Source organism: Emys orbicularis, chromosome 15, assembly GCF_028017835.1.
Source record: "Emys orbicularis isolate rEmyOrb1 chromosome 15, rEmyOrb1.hap1, whole genome shotgun sequence".
NCBI classification, from domain to species: domain Eukaryota; kingdom Metazoa; phylum Chordata; order Testudines; family Emydidae; genus Emys; species Emys orbicularis.
In genome coordinates this window covers 34,111,752-34,132,568 of record NC_088697.1, presented here as the reverse complement: position 1 = coordinate 34,132,568, position 20,817 = coordinate 34,111,752, and the positions used below count along the sequence as shown (strand labels likewise).

Below are 20,817 nucleotides of genomic sequence, written 5' to 3'. Positions count from 1 at the left end.
TGGGAGCCACAAAAATGAGCTAGCCACTCACCGTCAGGAGGGAAGGAACAGCTGCCCTATGTGCCTCTCACTCCCTCCATTCTTGGGAGCCAAGACTGGATCTGAATCCCATTGCCAGCCCAGCTCTCGCTGGGATGCTGGTTCCCATCTGGCTCTGGGCTGCTGAGCTCACATAAACCAGGAACGTCAATGTAGATGTTAACCCAAGTCCCTGCAAGATGAGAGGGTGTGGCAGCACCAGCTCCCATTGCTGGGAGTAAAGATGGGTGGGACTTAGTGCCCACCCCCCAGGGGCTCTGGGTATCCCAGCCAGATCCAGACTGTGCCTCCCCACCCCCATTTTCAGTGAAATTAACCCAGGTTCCGGATCCCACATTCAGCATCTAGATATGGCTATTTTAGTGGGGCTTTCTCAGCACCCTGCAGGAAGTTACAGCCACACAAAAGTGGATCACAGCAAAGCCCACACACCTGGAGGGGACGGGGGGGGAGGGGCAAGGACATGGCTGGCAGCAGCAGTCAGGCCAACACTGACAGTAGTCAGCAAGAGCAGAGGGAATCACACAGGTAACACACTGCCTTCAGTCTGTGCATCGACTGTGGCAGAAGGCAAGTGCAGTGCAGCAGCGTCTTGCGTGCCAGGCCATCAATAGCCCTGTCTTTTGCCTCTCATCTGGGCTCCAAAAGCACCATGTAATCTTTCACTAACTATACCCTACAATCCAGGCAGGCAGGAGGTCCATATCAGATACTGGGGCGGGGCAGGAATATTAGCTCCATTTAGCAATGGGGATGGAGGGGGGCAGGCTAAGATTCTCAGAAGTGGTCACTAATTTGGGGGGCCCAACTGGAGACCCCTAGGGGATGACTTCCAGGGGCGCTGAGCACCCACAACTCTAGCTGACATGAGTGGAAGCTTGCGTGTTCTCAGCACCCCTGGAAGTCAGGCCCTAGGGTTTCCAGTTGGAGCCCCCCCCCCAATTAATGACCACTTCTTAGAATCAGGCCCAAGGGTCCTAAAATGGGGCATTCAAAATTAACAGCCAGTTTGAAAATTGGGGTGTAGGGGACTTGCCCAAGGCCTCACAGTGAGTCTATAACACAGCTGGGAATGGAATCCCAGCAGCCTCCTGTTCTACCCATTACAAACACACCCTCTCCACAGTCTGGCTTTCCCATGGTGTGACGGTTGGTCTCCACCAAGTGTAAGTTACACAGGGGGTCTCAGCCACAGGAGACCAGGAAAAGTGACACCCCTTCCCCCAGGTGAGCTCCTAACTCCTATCAGCCTCGGCCCATTGTCACAGCACAGGCAAGGGGAACTTACCCTCTCCTAGGGGCAGGAGGGTGATGGCAGTGCTGAGCCGGCCACTGCCCAGGCTCACCAGATGTGGCTTGTCGGTCTGGACCTTCAGCCCCTTGCCCATGTCTATTAGGTCCAGAGGACTGTTCTGTAGGGAAGGATAAAGCAGAACCCCTGGTTAGAACATGCTCATCCCTGAACTCAGGGGAGAGGTCACTGGGCCGAGCCCTTCCTAGATGGGGGACAGAGAGGTTTTCCACCTGGCAGGAAATGCAATGAGTTTGGTGAGTCTCAGTCAATTCCTGGTGGACCAGCATCCACAGCACAAAAGCCACCCCAGTCGGTCCCTTATGGGCAGTGTCAGCAAAAAGGTCAAGGGCTGAACAGGCCATTGGGACTGCCCTCTCTTCTCACCCCTCCAGCGCAGGCCAGGTTGTGGATGCTGACCTTGCCACTGACCATTCTGGAGGGAAGCAGAGGGCTCCAGAGCTGTCAGTCCGGCATGAGTACATACATATCGGGAGGCAGATATGGCACCAGCTGCTGCAGAGGAGGTGGCTCTTGCACTGGCAGCACCACACATGTGGGAAAAGGACGAGAGGGAGCAGGGATGGAAGGAGCCCAGATCCATGGGGACAAGGCTGGTACATGTCTGGGGCACAGGCGGGGGTGTGCAAACAAGACCCCTGAAATGAGGAGCAAGGCCAGCGGGGCTTATGATAGGCAGGGGTGGGGCATGTTCTAAGGACTTGCCCATACATGGGTGGCTTCATCTCTAGGGCTTGAGCGCAGGTGGAGCCAGCACTGGCAGGGGAATTCCCAACCCAGATCCCACCATACTGGATCATTGCTCCAGAAAGAACTCACTGGCCAAACCTTCCCCTGCTTGGAGAAGCCGGAAGTGGCAGTGGGGATACAAAACACGCCAGCCATAACCCCACTGCACCCTTGCAGGCCCTGGGCCAGGCCGAACCATGACAAAGAGGCATCCACCCCTCACCCCCACTTGCTGAGGCCTCCAACTGGGAGATGCTCTCCTGGTTCCTTTACTGCAGCGGAGCTGCTTTAGCCCCTGAAACATGCCAGTAAATGGATGGATGGGGTCTGTGCTGTGGGTTGGCTCCTACCCAGCAGCCTGTCCACAATCAGTGATTCAGATAGGTTCTATCTCCGCTCCCACTTTGCACAGCAAAGATGGATCATAAATATTTATGGGCTCCTTATCTTTCTGCTCTATATGACAGGGAAGAGCGGACGTGGAGGTCTCACAGGATGGCTGGCTGCAGCCAGCAGGGCAAGGCTCTCCTCACTGCCCTGGGCCCCTGACCCTACTGCAGGTAAACCAGAATCCAACCAGGCTTCACTTAGACCCCATCAGCTGCATGCACACACATGTACATGCATGAATACGGACATGCATCCCCACAAGCACAGACTGCTGGGCCCCTGGCTCCACATTCTGAGGGTGTCTCCCTCAGCCTTTTTCCCAGAGCCCTGTGTGGGCTCCAGACAGCGGGTTAGCAAGTTGAGGAGTGGACTCCTCAGATGTGGAGTCCGAGGGTTCTGGGACTTCCCCACGTCTCCAGATCTCAAGACAGGCCGGCTGTGATCTTTGCTCTGTGCTGCAGGCTTGGGGAAGAGGAGACTAGAAGGATGAAAAGTGACAATAGCCCAGCCCTAGGGCAAGGGGGATTCCATGGGCTCAGGTTCTTTTTAATAGGATCCAAGGTACTAGCCATTTAGCCCAACTGGATTTACAGCCAATCCCATAATAGGATTGGGAGGAAAGGCCCAATGGCACTCGGCAGAAGGCAGCTCCAGTCACCCACACCCTAGTCCTGGGGTTATTCAGAATACCAAGATCCCTTCAGAGTTAAGCTCTGGGAGGGAGTGGAAGGTGGGAGATGTGACACAGAGCCATGCCATTCTCGAGCTCTAGGGTGGGGGATCATGCCTCATTGACCATAAATCATCAACAGCCTCTTATCGTGATGGGGCCACAATTCCTCTCTGGCAAACTGTTCCCATGTCCCCTCTCCACAAGATCCCCCAGGAGCCTTTAGGGCCAACTGGGCCAAAGTGCAAGTACATGGATGCTGAACTGCCCAATCTAGAACCCCCATCTGGAATTGGGGTTTGGCCCATAACCGAAGCAGGGCCATGTATGAAGACTGACCCAGGCCTGGGAGAGGGAATAAACTCTCCCAATCAGGGGATTGCCAGGCCCATCTCCCAGCACTTGGGGCTGCTCTCTCTTTGGTTTTTGGGATGCCCTGATTTCCTGCTGGCCCCATCACTATGGGGACCTAAGCAGCCTGTATCGCCAGTACTCTCAGCATCGCCCCTGAATCCCTCTCTAGGACCAATAACCTTTGCTCATTTGTGACCCCAGTGCCAGTCTCTGGTGATGGAAGGACAGGGCATTAGCCCCCAAACCTCTCTCAGTCTGCCCTCCCCAGCACAAGGCAGCAGTGCTGATGCACTGGCTGGAGGAGGTGATCCCGGCACACACTCACCTGGATGATTGCTTGGACTTTGCGGGTCGGACTGGTAACATTCCTGTTTGACGCTTCCATGGCAACTTCATCAATGTGCCTGGCACTCTCCTGGGAAGCAACCAGAAACACAGAGGGGGTGTTAGGACTTGAGAGAGCCCTCCAGTAACAGGAATACGACAGAACCAAACCAGCGCTGTGCACGGGGCTGTGCTGCAGAGACGCACCTCTCCCTCCCCAACAGGGGATGCAGAAGGTTGGACCAATGAGACACAAGGTCACAGGCTGAGAGTAAAGTTCAAAGCAGCCCAGCAAGCACAGGTGAGTGATCGAGAGGCCCCATTATCTAGGCCCAATCAATGAAAGGAGAGAGTGGTTTAGTGATTATAGCAGGGGATGGACAATCAGGATGTCTGTGTTCTATTCCAAGCTTGACCTCTGGCAAGTCATTTCACTGCTCCGGGCCTCAGTTTCCCCATCTCTACAGTGGGGATCACACCCACCTATCCACACAGGCTGTCAGAGCTTGTGACTATTTGTAACCAGCTTGAAGTACTTGGACGAAGAGTTCCAAAGAAAAGCAACATGTCCTCAGCAGTACACATTCTACATCACGCTGCTCCCCCCACCCACCTACCCATAGACACAAGCAGCTTCCAGGCTTTTACCCAGCTTCCGCATTGGCATTATTTTCTTCTAGAAATGGGTGGGGTGTATGGATCCCAGTACTAAAGAGAGACAGCATTAGGAGAGTTGATGGCTGCAGCTCTGAGAGTTGGACACCAGGGGGCATAATTTCTGGCCTCATAACCTTCTTTTACCAGCTGGGCTTTGCGTGACCCAGTCCCTGAGCCTCATTTGCTCTCTACCTGGTCCTGCTCAAGTCAATGGGGAAATGACCACAGGGGCATCTGGCTTGGACCCCAACTGAACTGGGTAATTCTGCAAACATACCTTGCCACAGGGTCTCCGCTGATGCGAAATGACAGTGAGCGGCACAAACACACAAAAAGCACAGTAACTTAAAGCCCCTATGTACAGTATGCTACAGAACGTGTGCAGAGCATGTTTCACCATTCACCCAAGGATCTCCCAGCTCTTTACAAACATGAACTACGTTACCATCATAAACCCTGCACAAGGCTTGTCAGGGGAGGTGTACGGGAACGGGCCAGCCAGTTCTCCAGCACAGCAGCTCTTTAACAGCACTCAGACTGGCAGGACAGGAAAAAGAATCTTCTCTTCCAGTGAAACTTCAGGGAACTATAGGGAGGCAGCAGGCAACTTCCCGGGGTTAGAATGGGGCCAAGACACCTGAGCTAAGAGCCCAACTCATACCATGTGCCCTAGGATGGCAGGAGTAGCCAGGGGCTCAGTTCCATGTCTCAGTTCCAAGAGTTACATTTAATGGCAAATTCCTGGTTCCAGATGCTCAGAAATTGTCTCAAGATTACATTTCTCTGTCCATCCATCCATCGATATTCTCTCTCTCACACACATTCACTAACATACACTTGTACACAGAGGGCATAACTACAGAACACAGAACAAAAGAGGGAGTCTTAACTGAACAACAGCTTTGTAGAGGCTCATTTTTAAAAATCTACATCACTAAACTATCAATGAGGGAAAAACCCAACATCTGGGATGCAGGGAAGGAAGGACGAACAGATACAGACGTACACATACTACCTATGACAACGCATCCATGCTTGCCCAGCAGCCCGCCCCACTAGTCAGCAGGGATGTCGTGCACTAGCCAGTCTCTCTCCCAGGTGCTGCTTAGGGAACTAGAACCCCACACATTCATATGTGTGCACACAGCTCCTCAGACCCTCTGCATGTCTGCACATGCCTCACATTTACATGCATGTTCAAACACACACTTGCACACACACAAACTGACTAACTGAAACCCGATTTCAGCTCCTCCTACATTACCATCCTGGGCAGGGTTTCTGTCCCTGCAGGAAGAATAAATAAAGCAGCTTGGAGAGGAAACTGACCCCACAAGCCAGTGATTTCCTGCACTCTGGCGCTCAGACCACTTGGGCCAGCTTAGCAGGCTGGGCCAGGCTACAGTTTCTAAATTTATCCCCACTCCATGCATCCCACACTTCCATCTTGGGGTCACCCTACAGCAGGATGGCAGCAGTAACCCCCTCCTTGCTGGCCTGGTCTGTAAGAGCTTCCAGAGCAGATCTGAGGATGGACAGTTTGTGGGGAAGAGACCTCACTCCATTTGGCCTGTAGCTCATTGGGTTCTGTTGGCTCCCCCACTACAGACCACATGGCTTGTGACATTACCACATAATTATAAGGACTGCTCCCAGCCTTGTGTTGTCTGAGTGCAGGTCAGGGGCAGATTGTATCACCTGGGTTCCTAGCAGCTGCCCCCAAACCACTATTTTGAGACAGTGTGAAGCACTAACATTCTCCCTGTCAGCAATGAGGGTGGGGTGAAGCCTACGCTTTTAGCAAGAATCACTTTGCTTCAGAATAAGGTTAAGAGGCTCCGGAGAAGGCTGGAATCTGCTGGACCCTTCAGCCCCTGCTTCCCAGCAAGAGCCGCACTGCTCCCCTATCATGTAGGCACCAGCTCTTTAGCCAGTCTGGTGTAAATACCCCAAGTGATGCAGCCACCACTCCTTCCCCAAGGAGCTGCAGACAAATCACTCGGATGAAAGAGTATTGTGCTGGGATATTCAGAGCTGGAAAGATGCACTGGAGTACTGAGTCCCCCAGCAATGCAGGGCTCAAAAAGGACTACAGAGGAAGTGTCTGGGAGGAATGAGAGTTGCTGGTCGCATTTGTCTGGGGAAGAGACAGCCCAGCCCCTCCTTCCCCGACCAGGCCTCTGCTCTTTGTAAAATGTTATTTTGCTGGTATTAAGGCAGAACTAGGTCACATATGGCTCATTAAAAGCAGGCCAAGCTGTGTGACACCAGTGCACCATCTACAGGCTAAGCCTGCATTGCAGTGATAGCATGGACTTAGCCTTCTCCTATCATTGCCAATGGAGAACAATGTTCACGAATGCAGCCACTGACACTCCCAAGAGCCCCAACATGCTTTCAGGAAAACACGCTGAACTCTCCTCTCAGTTACCCCCAGGAAGCTTCCCTGGCCCTGCTTCACCTGCCCCCCGGTCAGCATTGGCCCCAGCGGGATTTGAGAGAACAGGATGGGCTGGGGAAACTTGATCAAAACAACTCCAAAAGTCCCACCAGGGGTCAGTGGCGATGCCTGACCTCCAGACAGCTCCCTGCTGTTCTCCACCAGCTCACCTTTGCCAGCTGGGCATTTCTTGTGCCTTTTCCTGCCAAGGGCTAGGGCCACTCCAAGTGCATGGAACGATTGTTTAGTCTCTGCTCCCACACATCCAGCAGCCCACCCATTACAGACACAGCCAGAACAGGGTTGCGCTGCTCCTGGGTCATATTAAAGGGACCCAGATCTCACAGATGCTTGTGTCTAATGCATCGCAAGGGCCTGGAGGCAGACCCTGAAGAGGGGAAAAATTCCCATAGCACTTTTCACCTAGAAGGATCCCACAGTGCTCTACAGAAACATCACTCCCCTAGGACTGACATACAGCTACCTCTGGGGTGAAACGTGGCAGCTGCCACGGGAGGGATAGCTCAGTGGTTTGAGCATTGGCCTGCTAAACCCAGGGTTGTGAGTTCAATCCTTGAGGGGGCCACTTAGGGATCTGGGGAAAAATCAGTACTTGGTCCTGCTAGTGAAGGCAGGGGGCTGGACTCGATGACCTTTCAAGGTCCCTTCCAGTTCTAGGAGATAGGATATCTCCATTTATAAAATAAAAATAAACCAGCACAGTGACAGGTTAGGGCAGACAGGGAATAACCACCTGTATCCAACTGAAACTGCTGGGGGCAGGATTCGCAGAGAGTAATTACCCAAGACGGGCTTTGGCCACGACACTGGAGTCAATGCCCCGGCTTGTGGAAAGTGTCCTGGGAACTTTATTGCTCCCAAGTGACCAGGACTTCAGTCCACATCCCATCCAGAAGACAGGCCATTTGTGGGAGATGGGTTAGTAGAGTGTGAGGGCCTAGACAAGGCCCTAGTGTAGCCTGGGATCACTGCAGCTCATGGGCTTCATGGAGACCCAGTGCTGCCTTCACCTATCAGAACACCTAGGCCAGTGGAAAATACCAGTGCTAGCCCAGCATGCAATGCTCCTCTGGTTCCAGCTGAAGGCAGCTGTGATTTGCTCTTCTGTACAGCATATGTACAACCCATGACTGGGCTCTGGGACAAATGCCAGCACATACCCCTTAGATGGGCAAAGTCTGGGCTTCTCCTACTCTCCCTAGAGACAGAGCTATCTACAGGCTGCCCTGGTAATCCTAGCCCACAGATCCTCAGGCTTCAACCAGTGTAGCAAGGAGAGATCCTTTCCCTACTCTGTCAAAGCAAGCATGGTCTGTGGTTAGCACAAACCATACCCAGGGCGAGAGCACACAGCCTGGCCAGGAAGAGTGGGAGCTAGTGCGTAGCTATTACACACTGCGGAAAAAATGAAAGGCTGGAAAAAGACTGTTTTGACTCCAGGGCTGGGAAAGAACAAAATAACCATCAGCTCACAGTAAAGGCCCTGGCTCCCTCCGGAATAGGCAGCTGAAAGAGGACAGCATCAGGAAGTAAGACCAGACAGAATTCAAACTGAAGTGCCTAGATTGGCATTCAGGCCCAATTTTCATAGCAGCCCCCACTGACACCAAGGGAAGCCAGGCTTCCCCCAAGCTGGGCCCTGGGTATGGAGTGGAGGAGCTGAGTTGGAAACATTATTTGTAAAAGGAGCATGCTGGACGTGAGGCTGAGTGATAGTTCAGGGGTTAGAGCCAGGAGAATTTATGTGGATCTGGCTGTCAGAGGGACTGAGCTCCTGCCACTGCGAGCTGCCAACGCTCAGCTCATCTGAACCTCATCTCACTGTCTGGACAGTGATGCAGGGCCGTTTCCCTTCACTCCCTGATTCTCATATGCAAGCCTACAGCTACTGAGGGTCAGGACTAGCCCGTGCTGCATAGAGGGCCGGTGTGTGTTTTTGTGAACAAGTTGGAGAGGGGGCACTAGCTCATTACCACCAGGGCTTCTCTCCATTTGCTGCCACTTTCCCACGGCTGCAAAAGGAGTTTCCAACCTGCTAAATGAGATTTCCTGTGTGGGCTGTGCAGCCAGGACCTTTCCTGTGGGCCGTGGCACTGGGGGCAGAGAAAGGGGGCAGAGGAAAGATGTGGCACCGGGATCGGGGGTGGCAGAGTAGGAGACACAGTAATGGGGTCGGGCGGGGGGAAATGCAGCTTCCACATAGCATATTAGTGGAGCGGTTTGAAGCTCTCTAGGACCTGCTCCCCTTCCTGCTCAGACACCATTTGGCAACATGCAGCTGAGCCTGCGCCAGCCACCTGTTGGGCCAGAGCCACCCCTGGTGTTTAGAGGAGCCCCCGTTCGGCCTGGACTCCAGCTCCCTCAAGTCAGGGTCTGAGCCCGGATGCTGGCAGGACAAGGAGCCCATTGGACCCATGAGCACTGGGAAGGGCTAGACTTAGGCCTGGTCTACACTAACCCCCAAATTCGAACTAAGGTACGCAACTTCAGCTACGTGAATAACGTAGCTGAAGTCGACATACCTTAGTTCGAACTTACCGCGGTTCAGACGCGGTCCACACGCGGCAGGCAGGCTCCCCGTCGACTCCGCGGTACTCCTCTCGCCGAGCTGGAGTACCGCAGTCGACGGCGAGCGCTTCCGGGATCGATTTATCGCGTCCAGACCAGACGCGATAAATCGAACCCGGAACTTCGATTGCCAGCCGTTGAACTACCGCGGTAGTGTAGACCTGGCCTTAGAGTTTATGTGATCCCCCTGCTCCAATACACACACGCCACATCCCGAGCCACAGTGTGGTTTTAAGGTCCGCACCTTACCTGCCCTTGGATCCTCACCCTGGCACTGGGCCAAGCACCGACCACCAGCTTCAGTGGCAGAGCGTTCATGTCCCTGTGCTCTGTTCGCACCAGGGCCTTGAGGTGCGGCCTAGCCCAGCTGTGGGAGAAGTTGTAGAGAACAGTCTGTACTGCGAGCTCCTTGGGGAGGTGACAGGCACATCAAGGCAGGAGACCCCAGTGGGGAGAGCCAGGCCAGCAGGGCCCACAGCCCTAACCTCTCCCCAACCCCTGCACCTTCCCCACAAAAGCAGCAGCAGCCAGCTGCTAGCTCTTGGCTGCTGCTGGGCCAGAGGAAAGGCAGGCAGGCAGGGGGCTGGACTCTTGAAAAGGAAGAGAGGGAGGCCAGGATGGAATCATGCTTGGAGATTAACCCCTTCCCACCACTGCAGGCCACCGGATCCCAGCCAAACTCACAGAGTCAATGTGGAGTGAGGGGCAAGCGTCACATTGGGCCATGCTCTGGCACCTTCCATCGATCTGGGCATGGCAGCACCAAACCCACCCAGCTCCCGTGAGGGGGGTACCCCCTTCACAAATGGGGAAACTCCAGCACTGAGAGGAAAAGTCACCACAGCAGTCTATAACAGAGCAGGGGATAGAAGCCAGGAGTCCTGTCTCCCAGACTTGCCGCCCCAGCTCTAACCATTAGGTGTCTCTCCTATCCCAGAGCCAGGACTAGAACCCAGGAGTCCTGACTCTCAGACTCTCCATACACACCCTTCAGCTTTAATCACTAGACTCTTCTCCCCTCCTCAAGACAGGACTAGAACCCAGGAGTTCTGATTCCTCTCCCACCCCGCTCTAACTACAAGACAAGCCCAGGTTTCCTGCTCTCACGCTAGCCTAGCAGGGCACCTTCCCCGACCCATAACCATCGAGATGCTATGATCCTTATAAGGGATTTTACTGTTTTCCATAGGAGGGGGACACTGATCCCCCCCAGACCTCTCCACAAAGATTTTGTACCATCTCCCCCATCCCAGTGCCCCGGTTGGAATCCTGGTGGGAGCCAGTGGCCACTCCATGGACCTGGCTATCTCCAAGGCTCTCCAAAGGGAACTCCCCAGTGCAAGGAGATAAGGAATTGGGGAGCCCCCCTCAGGGCATATTTCATGCTTCCTCCATGCCCCCCATCCCAGCCTCTCACCTCACCTCCTGGGAAGCCCCAGCACGAAGGGTGATTGCTGCCCTTCACAAGCAGACTCTGTTCTAGGAATGCTAGCAAGGGAGTGAGGCCCAGCCCAGCCGGGTGCCCCACCTCTGGCAGCAACAAGGCAGCCTTTCTTCTCTCACAGCAGCCTGCAAAACACTTCACTTGTTCCTGCCACGAAAAGAGGCGCAGGCTGCAAATGCCAAAGGGTCGGGCTCAGCTACCATGAAATAGCAACGGTCACCAGAAAAGCAGCCCCAGAGCCTTCACAAACAGCACAGACCATGCTCACCCCTCACACTCTCCCATGAGGTCACTTCCCCCTGCTTGCTCCCTCCTTGGCATCCACGGGGATCATGTCTCCCACAGAAATCCCTACATAATTGATTGAAAAAGTTAAGAAAAAGACCTCTGTTCTTTCCAGGAAGGGAAGAGGTGAGCATGGGAGGGGAAGCGAGGGGGAGGACTTTACCTCAGCGTAAGGAGGATGAGTGCACAGAGGCCACCCACAAAAATGAACTTCAGTCTTGCTCAGCTGGTGCCACTCAGTCCTGACTCACAGCACCCAGCCTTGGGCTTCCTCCCCTGCACACCCCACAGCTCTGCCAAAGTCCCTCCATTTCAACTCATAGCCCCCCTACTGTTCCAGCACTGGGATCCTAAACCCAGCTCTGCCAAAGCCCCTCATTCAGACATGAAAATTACAAATATTTGACAACTCAGGCTGCACTCAAATGTCAGCTGCTGCTGTTGGAGTCTTGGTGAGCTGAGTAGTCTCTGTGGCCTGGTCACAATACGGGGATGGGACAGTGAGCTGAAGCATCAGGTGGGAGCAGTGGGGGCCAACTGGCCTTGTGGCTGAATCCCTCCTGGCCCTTTCTCTTGGGCTGGGGCTATCAGTGGCAACACTCTGAAATGCAGTGGTAGGGCTGGGAGCATAGTTTGGCTTCAGGAGGGTTGGGGAAGGAGGATTTTTTCTCCTGGGTGTCTCATCAAGTTTGTTTCTCTTTGAGATCCAACTGGTCCATTCGGCTCAGATGCTGCCTTCCAAAGTGCTCACCTTCCTTTCTTCTTGTGCATCACTGCACGAGCCTCCCAGTGAGGTCCCTTTGAGACACCATAATGACTGCAGCTTTGTATAACTGTAACCCACCCCCAACCGAACAGAGGGGGATGCATATCACACTTCCAGCAAGTCCCACGTGGCCAAATCATTTCCCCTCTCTGTGCCTGAGTTTTCTCATGGGGATAATAACCCTGCCCTGCCTCCAAGGGCACTGTGAGCCTGGGTTCATTTATGCTTATAAAGCACCTTGTAGATGGGACCTGCTGTTATCTTACTTAAAACCAACAAAACACAAGGTGAAGGAGCACCCATCTGTGCCCCATTTAGTTGTATCTGCAGCTACCGAGGGCAGGTCGGACTCAGCCTGCAAATGCACCTAGAGTATGGAGGCCTGGGGGTGCCCAAGAACAGTATTTGGCCATGTGTACATCTACACACTCCATATGGAAGCTGGACAATGTCTATCATCCTCTCTAATGGCTGAATGCAGGTGTGGCAGAGGGAACACATGAGAGGGGAGGACTTGGGTAACCCACAAGGAATTGCAGCACCCTATGTTATATGCCCTGAAATATAGCATCCCTGGCCTCTTTCTTCCCCCCACCCTCTATTCCCTTCAATGAGTCACTTGGAAGCAGTCAGAGCAGCTGAGTTAACGGGTACACCACACAGCATCCAGGCCCTGCATTCAACTTGGCTGCACATTCACTCCACATCTGCTAATGTGTTTAAGGCACCAAAGCTGCCACCCCGTCCCAGTGAGCAATGGGCTGTTCTGCTTCCAGCCTGGGAATGTCGGAGGCGGGAGCATTGTCTTGGAGACAAACGTGGGTGGGAAGGGGACTTGTGCCAGGCAGCCCACAGTAACTAAATTGCAGCAAGGGCCCTGATTGGCGAGGACTAATACGGGCTGGTGTCACAGTGTCTGAAACATCCCATCTGGGCCAGTTGCTGTGAATAGGCTAAGCTCAGCCTGCACTCATCCCTGCAACAAGCTGAAACAGTCCAGTGCTCAGGAAAGCTTGGAGTTGACCCAGGCTCCCCACTCCACATTTCAGCCTGTTGAGAGGAGAGGGTTGGAGGGCAGTTCGGCCCCAAAGCCTGGATTTGAATCCGCTGTTTGGGTCTGATCTTATCTCAAAGGCCGTGCTCCCCACGGCTGGGGCTCCAGCTACAGTATTTGTTCTGATCCCCTCTTAGCACAGAGCTGGCCATGTCATCACAGGTGCAAGGCCCAGTAGAGAGGCCAGCCTGCCCCAGAGGCTCCTTCCCCTCTTTCTTTTTTCCAATGGCTCCTTCTAGGCGGAAACACCCCACACACTCTCCATCCCCAAGACTACACACACTGGAGCCCTGGTCACATGTTGCCAAGGCGACACAACACGCCTAGCAATAACAGTAACATAAATTAGCTCCAAGATAGTTACATTGGGAGACAAAGAATTCTCTGCCCCACCCACTGATCTCAGCTCCCCGGAGGAAATGAGCTCCCCTACTGGGGTCATTAAAGTGTGCACAGCTGCCAGCTCCATCTCCAGCCCCAAGTGTTTTCACAACTTCTCTTGCCATACTCCATACACAGCAGTCAACCCCTCCTGCCCCCCAGACATTCCGTTTTGCCTGCCACCACAAGGTATTGCTAGCCAGGGAGATTTGGGAGTCAAAATAGGGACCTGCTTTTTAACACTATGGAAACATAAAGGACCCAAAGGCAAAGGAAGGCATCCAGAGGAGCAGAAAGAAACCATAAAACAAGCGCTGCCTCCCCCATCACCCACTAGGGGCAGGTCTGGAAGGGTTTATTCAAATGGACTGGGTTCAGATGTTCAATTAAACAGGGTACCTAATACATAAAGAATCCTCAGGTAAGACAGCTAACACCTTACCACAACAGTACTTCCTGTCAAATTAATGCTTAGGAACAAGACTGCAGTCTCCAAAGAATTAACTAGATAAATCTCTATTCTGCCTTTTTGTACCATGGAAGGGTTTGAGTTTGGGCAACCCAATACATCTCAATCCCAATTCACAGCCCTCCTGCTATCCCTGCCCTATAGTCCCCCATGCACATACAGCTCTGCTGCTACCCCCACATTCTGACCTGCAACCCCCTGCTAGTATCCCAGTTCGGAGCCATGCCCTCACCCCCAGATCAGCAGATGACTTCAATCCCAACCCACAGTCCCCCATGGTTCCCCACACATGCATACAGCTCTGCTGATGCACCTCAATCCAAACTGCAGCATCCCACCCCACTCCCTTTCCCAGATAAAAGAAAACAAGGCTGAGGTTCTTGACCTGTATTTTACAACAAATCTCAAGTGGCAGATATGACACACCAGGAGGCCCAAGGCAGATCTGACCTGAACATCATTTATAAAGGCTGTTTGAATTCATTACATGGGAACAGGACAGTGGCCAGGTCCAATAAGAGAAGAGCAGCAGGGTGTTCTACTGCCACCCACAGACACTCTGAGGAATCCCACCAAGCCAGAACAGCAGCGCTCACTTGCACCAGCCAAAACACCAGGGCACGAGGGGGGACACTACATGAGAGTCCAACCAGAGATACTCCCAAGTGCCACTGTTTTAAAGCTCAACAAACAGACGTAACAAGGGAATTGAGACTATTTGCAGACCTGCCAAGCATTAGGCACCTGGTGACTCTCCCACTCTTGGCAGCATTATCACACATCTTAGGTAAAGTATCACAAGGCAGGAAGAAGAAATTCCCCCAGAAAATGCTCTTAGGCCTCACAGAAGGTGCACTGGGTTGGAGCCCAAGACCAGAGCTTCTGGTCCTGCCTCTTTTGGTGAGGGGTGTTAATGTTACTGGCAGTTCACACCCCTAACTACTGACAAAGAAGGTGTCCGAGTCCTAAAAAGAGAAGTGCTGGAAACCCAGCACAGGGAGCAGCTGAAATCAAGGCCCATTCAGCCATCTCAGCATTTTTACATAGAGATGGATGAAAAAGCAAGTGACCCTTTAAGAAGAAAATCCTCAAACTCAGCACAGAGCAGCTGGGCAGCTTCCTCTGGGGCAGAAAGAGCATGTCTGTCCATAGAGGAACCTCCCAGGCATGAGCATTGGAGATCAGGATTCCTATTGATTGGTGTGGGCTTACCCACCAACCATCACTCCCTGCCACAGAGGGGACAGCCAAGTTGAGACCTACCAGGACCAAACCAAAGGGAACCCCAGCATTGTGTATAGACAAGGATAAGGGGCAAAATATATAATCCCCACTTCACAGGATCCCAGCCCTCATAGAATCATAGAAGATTAGGGTTGGAAGAGACCTCAGGAGGTCATCTTGTCCAACCCCCTGCTCAAAGCAGAACCAACCCCAACTAAATCATCCCAGCCAGGGCTTTGTCAAGCTGGGCCTTAAAAACCTCTAAGGAGGGAGATTCCACCACCTCCCTAGGTAACCCATTCCAGTGCTTCATGACCCTCCTAGTGAAATAGTGTTTCCTAATATCCAACCTAGACCACCCCCCGTGCAACTTGAGACCATTGCTCCTTGTTCTGTCATCTGCCACCACAGAGAACAGCCGAGCTCCATCCTCTTTGGAACCCCACTTCAGGTAGTTGAAGGCTGATATCAAATCCCCCGCCCCTTCTCTTCTGCTGACTAAACAAGCCCAGTTCTCTCAGCCGCTCCTCGTAAGTCATGTGCCCCAGCCCCCTGATCATTTTCATTGCCCTCCGCTAGACTCTCTCCAATTTGTCCACATCTTTTCTGTAGTGAGGGGACCAAATCTGGACGCAATACTCCAGATGTGGCCTCACCAGTGCCGAATAGAGGGGAGTAATCACTTCCCTCGATCTGCTGGCAATGCTCCTACTAATACAGCCTGTAGCGGGGTAGTCACCCTGCTCCACCCCTGAAGGGGTTAAAGCAGCCCTGGAGAAGGGTGCAGCTGGGAAAAGGTAGGCTGATGGGGAAAGCAGCCACAGCTGTGGCCAGCTTAATCAGGGCCCAGCTGGCCCTGATAGGAGGACTGTGGGCCAGAAGCTAGCGCGCACACACTCTCTCTAGCTTTCAGAGAGAGAAGGACCTGGCTGCCTGGGAAACTGAGGAGGGTACCTGAGGTGGCGCAGTGCTGGGGAGGGGCAGAGGGAGCTGGGGAGCTCCAGCCTAGCAAAGCCCCAGGCTGCAGGCCGAGTTAAGGGCCCACCAGGGTATTAGGGCTGCAGAGGGGCAGCCCAGAGATAGGCAAAGGCAGCTGGTCCAACCCCCCTTGCCGATGATGAGTGGCCATGACAGACTGCAGTCTGCCCCAGTGAGTGGGGGCTAGATGATGACTGGCAGTAGCCACTGAGGCAAGGTGGGGACAGAGGGGTGGGGGTTCCCCGGGGTGGGGAGACCCTGATTGGGGGTTACTGCTGGGGGCAGAACCCTGATCTAGAAGGGCACCGGGGTCTGGGAGGGACACAGGGGCCAGCGGCAGGTGAGACATTGGCCTGCAGAGGGCGCTCTGGGCTGGAGAGCTAATTCCCAGGACGACCAGCAGGAGGCGCCGCGCCGGTGAGTTGTCACCTCACCACACAGCCCAATATGCCTTTAGCCTTCTTGGCAACAAGGGCACACTGCTGGCTCATATCCAGCTTCTCATCCACTGTAATCCCCAGGTCCTTTTCTGCAGAACTGCCGCTTAGCCAGTCGGTCCCCAGCCTATAGCAGTGCATGGGATTCTTCTGTCCTAAGTGCAGGACTCTACACTTGTCCTTGTTGAACCTCATCAGATTTCTTTTGGCCTAATCCTCTAATTTGTCTAAGTCGCTCTGGACCTTATCCCTACCCTCCAGCATATCTACCTCTCCCCCCAGCTTAGTGTCATCTGCGAACTTGCAATCCATCCCATCATCCAGATCATTAATAAAGACGTTGAACAAAACCGGCTCCAGGACTGACCCCTGGAGCACGCCGCTTGATACCGGCTGCCAACTAGACATCAAGCTGTTGATCACTACGGGTTGTTGAGCCCGACAATCTAGCCAGCTTTCTATCCACCTTATAGTCCATTTATCCAATCTATACTTTAATTTGCTGGCAAGAATACTGTGGGAGATGGTATCAAAAGCTTTGCTAAAGTCAAGGTATATCACATCCACCACTTTCCCCATATCCACAGAGCCAGTTATCTCATCATAGATGGCAATCAGGTTGGTCAGACATGGCTTGCCCTTGGTGAATCCATGCTGATTGTTCCTGATCACCTTCCTCTCCTCCAAGTGCGTTCTATGCTCAAGTCATTCCTTCACTTGACTTGCCAATGGCTACATAAGCACAAGGACAGCAGCAGCTTTGGGCTGGCAACAGTGGGCCACACAAGAGCCCTCCTGCCACACTCACACAGAAGTGACCGTTCCCAAAGCCACTGTATTTTCCACTGCATGCATCCATCCGATGAAGTGGATTTTAGCCCACGAAAGCTTATGCCCAAATAAATGTGTTAGTCTCTGAGGTGCCACAAGTACTCCTCATTCTTTTTGAGATACAGACTAACACAGCTACCACTCTTAAGCCTAGTTAGTTAGCATCATTCTCTCCATTTCATGGGCACAGAGAGAGGCGAAGCAAGTCAACACCAAAGCTGGGATTCCTGGCTCCTAACCCCTAGCCATCAGTCCATTCAGCCAAGATGCCTCCCCTTGTGTGTAGCTGGACTCTGAATAGCCATTTGCACTAAGGTGCCCAGGGACTCTAATCCCATCTCTCAGGGAAATGGGGAGGCTACAGGTCTGTAAGAATTGCCCCTCACTTTGGCTTCGCAACCCCGAGCTCCCCCACCTTCCTGGAGAGAGGCGGCTGCATGCCAAAGATTTGCTGTTATAGATTATGGGAGAATGTCAGAAATGCAAAGAATTCTGCCAAAGCCATTTCTCTGGGACAGCACGAGCCCTGACTCAGGTAGGGGACAGAGCTGTGTTTGTTTGCAACAGCCCTTTCACGCGCTCCCATCTAACCCAAACAGCGCTGCTGGGGGTAGGGGCATCTTTAGCCCCATTGTCCTCTCCTCTGCTGTCCCGTCGCCCCAGCTCACAACAGGGGGCCAGCTTTAAAGGCGAGATTAGCCCGTTTGCTCCGCCGGGCTCGCACTCCAGGCACCCACCAGAAGCCAGACAGGGTCAGACCCCCCGGCAGCGGCCGGAGGCTGCCCCAGCCCTCCGCCGCCAGCTCCGGACCCGCGCCCAGGTGCACACGCCGTCTGCCAACGCAGCAGCAGCTGCTCGGCCGCCCCTTCCCGCGCCCACCCCCCGGCCCCGAGCGGAGACCGGCCCGGCTCACACACAGCCCCGCGGCCGCCTCGCAGGGGCCCGGCCCGGCCCGGGCTTGTGGCCGCCCCGGGCGCCCCTCTCTCGGGGGGACGGAGCCAGCCCCCGGGCGCCCCTTACCTGGCAGGTCCGCGCTCCCCTCACAGCAGCTGCGAGCCGCTCGGCCCGTGGCTCGGTCACCGCCCACCGCGGGCGGGCGGGGGGGCCGGAGCGCGTGAGGAAACTGATCCCCCCCCGGCGGGCGCGCGCGCGGGCGGAACTCTTCGCGGGCCGCGCGACGCCGAGGGAGGGGGCACGAGGCTGGGGCAGGAAGGGGTCGCCTTGCCCCGCCCCCCGCTGGCCCCGGCTAAGGGGGACAAAGGAACAGGCAGTCCCGGCGGCCCTGGCCCCCTCCCCGGCTGCCTAGGGACTCACCCACCGCCCCGCGAAGCTGCTGAACGTCCTCTGCAACGATCAAGGGACTGAGCCTCGCAGCCGGCTGCCGCTGGGGAAATTGAGGCAGGGAGAGGGGAGTGGACTTGCCTAAGGTCAGACTGTAGCATAGAAGGCAGGATTCCTGCCAGGACCACCCCACCCCCCTTCCTTTCTCTGCCCCGGTTAAAAATACTCCGTGGTCTGCACAGCCCTGGAACTGCGGGCTGCACCCAGCAATTGGGGCTGGCGCCTGTAGCTCTGTGTAGTCAGTGCTGTGGAGAGAACAAATCTGTGCATTTCTAGAGCACTTCCCAGCCCAGGGACTCAACGGCACTTTGCAAACATCAGCACCTCCCCCAGGATGCTTCCAGGAGCAAAAACAGATTTAAAATGTTTATTCAAGGTAATGTTAAAAAAAAGTATATAATACATAGGTTGAGAAAAGTGTCTGTACATCCAGGTATAGTGCTGAGATTATCCACAACTACAAAGTTTGTTTTTAAAGTCATAAGATACATATAGTGCATAATCAGCAATAACCCAAATTTAGGTGAATAGATTTAACAATACAGTTTAGATATTAGAATCCGAATACCCAGGTATACATCACTCATGAAAAGTTGCACAGAGATTTGGTTGTGGAAAGCAAAATATATCCATGAGTGGCAGTTGTGAGTAATTGAGAATTAGATTGGTGGTCCATTTACTACACCCCGGGGGGAAGAGACTTACCCTAAAGACCCAGGGAATCAATTCAGGTTCCTATCTCATGCTCAGCCGTTACCAGTTCTGAGCACTTTCTGGAGTGCAGTAAGGAACATCTGTGTCACAACCTGGGATGTATTCTTTCATCTTCTTCAGGGGAGAATTGTGAGGAGTGTTTAGTGGTTTGATAGGGTGTACAGCTGTAAGTACATGCATATGCCGATATGTTTATAAAGGTGTTTATCCTCTTTGAAGAGAACCGGAGTCTGGCTCCTACTTCACCCCCCCATACTTCTCCAACCCTTTCCTTTTAATGATAAAAAGGCAGATGGCAAAGAGTGTGAGGAGCTCTACTACTGCTGCTGACCTAGACCTAGCTCCAAGAACAGACCTTATTTTCCTGGCAGCAACCTCCCTAGCTGAGCGCTGCCACGAGGACCCTCACTCACACAGGGTAGAGGGGGCATGCAGCAGTGATTTGCCTGGTCCATGCACAGACCAATCCGGGACAGGTTTGTGAAGGTGTCTCTGAAAAGCCAGGAAGGGCTGGGAAAGGGAAAAGAGAAAATCAAGGCATAGATTCCCACTATCAAGAGACAAAACCCCTTGAAATGCTCCTGGCCCTGCTTTCTCCTCAGAGTCACTGAGCCCTCCCAAAGCTGTGCAGAAGGGAAACTTAGCCTGACTAGATACAGGGCACTAAATCACTGCAGCCCAATGGGTCTTTAAACTCAGCAGCTATTTCAGTATCTAAAGACTGGAAGCCATGGAGTGAGCAAGACACAGCACTGTTGAGAAGCAGCTCAGGACAGGAGGAACTGCCAGACACCCTAGTCAGATCCACTCTGACAAATGACATGATGAAAGCACAATGCAATGCAGCCTGAGCTTCCAGTTCCCACAGTCACTGAGTAAACTGGACAATGCCACAGGTCAACATCTGCAGTCTATCAAGCCCTGCATTTTTAGTTATGCAACAGACTGTACAGCTGAGACATCCAAGAGCTGGGGGATGAGAACAGGAAGGAAGAGAACAGGCATGAGGGCAGATCTTTCAGCCACTCCAGCGTTTCCTAGAAGGGAGAGAAGTGGGCAGCGATACACCAGGACACACACTTGGGCCCTGACACTGGGCTTTGGAAACAGCATGAACCTGCTGTTCCAGCTAAATCAGTTCCAAACACATTTGGGCTGAACAGTATAAACTTGGCCAAACTAGTAGTTATTTTCAAAACCCACCAAGGGGACATACTATGTGCATGGGGGCTGGTGAGGTTTTAGCTCTTCACATCTATATCTAGACCTGGAGCCCTCAACCATGTCAGAGCTCCAGCGTATTAGCACTAAACAAATGCATGGTAAATAACAGTCCCTGTTCCACATTGAGCTAACAATCTAGATATAATTGCTGGGTTAAAAAAACAA

General features: G+C 53.5%; 1 protein-coding gene across 1 annotated transcript in view; it reads right to left on the bottom strand.

The window, feature by feature from the left end:
• PHLDB1 (pleckstrin homology like domain family B member 1) overlaps positions 1-3,879 on the bottom strand; it is a 98,730-nt gene extending 94,851 nt beyond the window's left edge. Inside the window, exons 1-2 of the mRNA XM_065417073.1 lie at positions 3,820-3,879; positions 1,328-1,451 (exon numbers count right to left, since the gene is read on the bottom strand). Of these exons, the coding sequence (XP_065273145.1) occupies positions 1,328-1,451; positions 3,820-3,879 (184 nt within the window). The remainder of the gene's footprint in view (positions 1-1,327; positions 1,452-3,819) is intronic.
• Positions 3,880-20,817: the final 16,938 nt, after the last annotated feature.